The 4,795-nt window shown below is 51.7% G+C and overlaps 1 protein-coding gene across 1 annotated transcript; it reads right to left on the reverse strand.

Annotated features, from left to right (window-relative positions):
* Nucleotides 1-479: 479 nt before the first annotated feature.
* On the reverse strand, nucleotides 480-2,160 carry LOC112125656 (DELTA-actitoxin-Aeq1c-like). The gene is made up of 2 exons (XM_024224043.2): nucleotides 1,962-2,160; nucleotides 480-1,086 (listed from the first exon to the last, which is right to left on the reverse strand). The coding sequence occupies exons 1-2, from the start codon at nucleotides 2,060-2,062 to the stop codon at nucleotides 609-611; spliced, it is 579 nt and encodes a 192-aa protein (XP_024079811.1). The 5' UTR covers nucleotides 2,063-2,160; the 3' UTR covers nucleotides 480-608.
* Nucleotides 2,161-4,795: the final 2,635 nt, after the last annotated feature.

Here is a 4,795-nt window from a genome sequence, read left to right on the forward strand (position 1 = left end):
TTAACCCAGCTTTAAATAGGCAGCAGATGTTTCTCTTTGTGGGTCTCCTGGAAGCCTTGTCTCGCCCCAGGGGCTCGCAGGCAAAGGGGCATTCTGGGCCACAACCAAATCAAGGGCGACCGGCTTTACACAGAGATTGGCTGCCTCTCATCTTCAGTCCCCAACTGTCGGGCTGGGGGCAGGGATCACCCGGTGCTGTTCCCAGGTCAGACTGGATGGTCACAATAGGCCTTGGGGCCTCACAATTTAGTGATCTGGTGGGGCAAAGGCAGGCAGAACTGGTGACTAGGGATCTCTGTTTGGGGCCGCCTCACCCCACAGACAAAGCCAAGGTCACCTCAGCTCTCCTGCGGGTACGTCCCCAGGCAGCTGTGAGGATGCCTCCCGGCCTGGGTAGACAGACATGTACTAGCACGATAAATACAGCAGCCCTGGGCAGCGGCTCAGGCTACATACCCAGGGTGGCTGGCTCCTCCTGCAGCACAGGCCACTGTGGCCACACTGTGGGTAACTCAAGCAGAGCTAGCACGTGTCTGTGCACTTGGGCTGGGAAAGAGTCACTATTTACTGGTGTTCCCACCCACGGCCCCCTCGTCTGTCGCACTAGGTCATTCCTCTGTGCCCTCCAGGTTGGCTGCGTGGGCAGCGTAGGACGGGGAGTGGTCTCTCTGTTCAATCTGCACTTTAATGATGGACTTCTTCTGCTTGGACATGGTGGCCGTCACCTGGATCTCCTGGTTGGTCACCTCCAGCTGGCCATCCTTGGCATCAGTGAGCCTCGTTTTCTGGAAGGACTCGCACATATAGGGAGGGTCGTGGCTGTACATGTAGTGGTAGAGGCGATCCATGCTGTGGAAGTGCTTCCTGCCAGTGAAGAGCTCGAGGGCAAACTCGATGTCATAGAGCATGTGGTTGAAGGGGTTGGAGAACATGATGGCCAGGGTGAAGGCGTTGGACTCGTAGCTCAGCACCCCGACGCTCCCGCGGGCCGTTGATCTTGTTTTCACAAACAGGAAGCTCCCCGAGGAGCCGGGGGGGATCTGGGGCACAAGGTCTATCATGGCCCAGCCGCTGAAACAGTAATTCCTGGAGGAAAACACCACGTGGTTCCTTCATTACACAACATCCCGAACAATAATTAATAACTGCATCCCAGCAGCAGGGGAATCCTGACCCTAGGGGCTGGGGTGGGTCACAGCCCAGCTGCTTTTCTGCAGAGGGGATACACAGGTCGCTGGACAAGAGAGCACAGCCCCACCTTGGCCAGTCCCCAGGGCAGAGGGGTCTTTCCTGCGTGACCAATGCACAAGGTGATACCGGTTCCTAGCTGGTAAAATGTTATGTGGTCATGCACATTATGTTGTTAATTACAGTTTAGAGGTCATACACAGTCAGACAGACATATCATACAGCTGCATAGGAGTGTGTGTATGTGGGTATATGTGTGTGTACATGCGGGTATGTGGAGGTGGTGAACTAAATACACTGAACACCTTTACAATTAATCACACGTCTATTGCCATGTCACCTGCCCCCAGTCCATCTCCCTGGGACTTACTCGCCAACCTCCCAAGTGGCTTCCAACAGCCGTTCCCTCTCAAATCAACTGGCCAGGGAAATGTTTCCCCACACCCTGAAAAAATGTGTTTTTTCCCCCTAAAATACCCTCAGCCCTAGTCCTGGACACACAAAATATCCTGGCTTGAAGGTCCAATACAATCTTGTGCCCCTGCAGGGATAGACACTTCCAATTTAACCCAGAGGGCAGGGGGATTTGTGGTGACCCAATGGGGCATACAGCGCCGACCTAATATACAGGAATGGACAGATGGGGTGTATGGGGACGGACAGACAGATATTCAGTAGCAGACACATACCCCACGCCCTGGCACATCTGTATAGACACCAGTCACAGGCTGACTTGGGAAGCTGCGTGGAGGGGGCTATGAGAACCTGCTTACCTGGGGTACTCAAGGGTCACGTCTCTGGTGTTGTTGGTTATCTGGATACCCACACACCGGCCTGCATCCACCTCCTGAACCAGCCTTTCAACGTTAGTCATCTCGCAGCAATGAGGGATTGTTCAGCAGCAGCTCCCACAGAGCACCACCAGCCCCTCTCTGGGCAGAGCCGACTCACTGCCCTCCCAGCCCCTGCCTAGCACCAGGTCCAGTGCTCAGCGTGTGCTTCATGCTAGCTGAGGTGGAGTCCACACTTTGCCTGTGGGGGCAGGGCTGTGGACAGGCAGGATGTGGGGGGGGAAGGAAGTGTGGGTGGGGGCTAATCTGCAAAAGGAAATCCGGGCTAATCAATCTCGGGGAGAGCCAACACAATGGTTGAGGAGGCTCGTTGCCAGTTCTCGACAATCAGTTTGTCCTGCTCCTTACAGGGATCTACATGACCTGTACCAGTGCAGGACGGGGACCCGGGGCACCTCTGCTGGCAGCTGAATGGGCAGCCATGGGCACACAAAGCAAACCCGGTGTTGGAGGGGCATAGGGAACGGGACGGCCGTACCAGGATCCTGTGTGCAGAAAAGGACAAGAATGGTCCAGGAGCTGGAAAAGCTTTGATACAAAGACAGCTTGGAAAGCCGGGGATTGTTACCTTAAATGGGATGGAGGAGAGAGGACAGGAAAGAAGATCCATAAATAATGAAGGGTCAGCAGAGAGATGATTGGGAGCTTCTGGTCTCCCTGTCTCATCACAGAGGAAGGGGACTCTCAATGCCACTAAAAGATGGGAAATTCAAAACCAAGAAATGGAAATCTTTTATCACATGACATGCAATTTGCCAGTGGAACTCACTGCCACAGGAAGTCATTGAGGCCAAGAATTTAGCAACATTCAAAATGAGATTAGAGGAAGTGTCACTCAGTGGCTAGCACATTGGACAGGAACTCAGGAGTCCTAGGCTGTGCTCCTGGCTCTGCCACTGGCCTGCTGGGTGACCTTGGGAGAGTCATTTTGCAGCTCTGTTCCTCAGTTTCCTCCACCGTGCAATGGCGAAACTATCCCTCTGTCCATCCCCATATACACCTCTCTCCCCATCTGCCCATTCCTCCCCATACTGATCCATCTAGAGTCCATCACTGTAACGTGGCACAGTGGCTCAGCTCTCCACGTGGGCAGTGGGGAGGGTAACTTGGCCCCTCTCTCACCGGGTGCTGTGAGGCTGTAACTCACTGTGGGACCCTGAGGTGGAGCAGGCCGTGGCCCTATGAAGCAGCAGCAGCTGTACAGACTGTTTATCTGCATGTATCATTTTTATATCTGAAGCTGGGAATATTGACCATGTCTCTGTATTTCAAATCCCATCCCATCTCCTAGAACTGGAAGGGACCTTGAAAGGTCATCGAGTCCAGCCCCCTGCCTTCACTAGCAGGACCAAGTACTGATTTTGCCCCAGATCCTTAAGTGGCCCCCTCAAGGATTGAACTCACAACCCTGGGTTTAGCAGGCCAAGGCCAAACAATGTTAGTGGCTTATTGAGGAAATGCACACAAGCATAAGGATTACCCCAGGAACTGTGTGCAATAGAAACCTCTCAGAGATAGCTCGACACAAGGGGAACTGTTTGCCCCTTGAAAGCCAAGGCAACTTGTGCCTTAAGAATCTGCCAGCCTGTTTATCACTCAGGGTGAGAATTTTCTAATTTGTATCCTACCTATCTAGTGTGTTAAGCTCAGTTTGCCGCTTTTGTTTATTTACTAAGGTAATCTGTTTTGTTCTGTTTGCTATCCCTTTAACCATTTAAAATTTATCTGTGGTAAGAAGAGGGTCTGAAACATAAGGCCCTGTATCAGAGGCCTGGTATGGGGCCTGAGGCCTGGGCTAAAGTAGTCAAAACCTTGCTGATAATAAGGAAAGTTAAATTGTGAACAAGAGGCAGGCCCTGCTCACAGAATTTGGCAAGCACAGGACTGGTATTGCAAAAAAACATATTCCTAAGAGGTGCTAGGCACAAAGCACTCACACAAGCACATTCCAGAAACGTGGTACCAGAACACCCCGATAAACACATTCCCCAAAGATAACAGGAACACGCCGACCCATCTTAAGGATAAGGTCAGGATAACAGCATGATGAATAGAGATGTTTAGATCAAACCTACAGGTACAAGGCAATGGGTGGCACCCTGATACATCAAGGGTGATACGTAACTTGTTTATATTGATGTATAAAGATGTATCTCAGAGGGAGTGTCTTTGTCCAGCCAAGGGGGCAGTGAAAAGTCCTGCCACTGACTGAGCTGTGTCCATTGTCATGGGCATACATATGCTAGTGTATCTGTAGACATTGACCCGGAGAGCTAGGATCGTGCTTTGCTAACAATAAACCTGACCAAGCACCTTCACACCTTAATGGATTTTGTGGTCATTGGGTGGTTCGCTCGAGATCTGCTGTGCCAGCTATCTGCGCAGAGATGGGACCCCCCACACACACACACATCTGACAAAACTACCTTTCGTAGTTGTTAAACTTATTTTGTTTATTATTAACCCCAGTTTATGTAATTTCTAACTGTGGGGGGCAAGAAGTCGTGCACATCTCTCTTCAGACTGAGGAAGGGGGCAGATTGTTACGAGCTTGCACTGTGCAAGACAATATTATTTTGGGTTTATCTCCCAAAAGGGCTGTGCATGTGAGTGCTGGGGGAGTCCTCTCACACAGAGCTGACTTCAGTCTGTGTCTGCAGTGGGGTGTGGCCCTATCTGTGTGTGTGTGCTGCAAGAGGCCAGAGAGCCTAATTCAGCAAAGCAGGGAGAGGGAACCCAGGCTGGTCGAGCAGGAG

This window comes from Terrapene carolina, unplaced genomic scaffold (genome assembly GCF_002925995.2).
Source record: "Terrapene carolina triunguis isolate 2854851 unplaced genomic scaffold, T_m_triunguis-2.0 Scaffold1005, whole genome shotgun sequence".
Lineage (NCBI taxonomy): Eukaryota > Metazoa > Chordata > Testudines > Emydidae > Terrapene > Terrapene triunguis.

Excerpts from the sequence above, each read along its gene's own strand:
- LOC112125656 (XM_024224043.2), bottom strand. The coding sequence starts at position 2,062 with ATGACTAACGTTGAAAGGCTGGTTCAGGAGGTGGATGCAGGCCGGTGT. Across the intron at positions 1,087-1,961 it reads GTGACCCTTGAGTACCCCAG|GAATTACTGTTTCAGCGGCT; the intron begins GTAAGCAGGTTC and ends GTTTTCCTCCAG.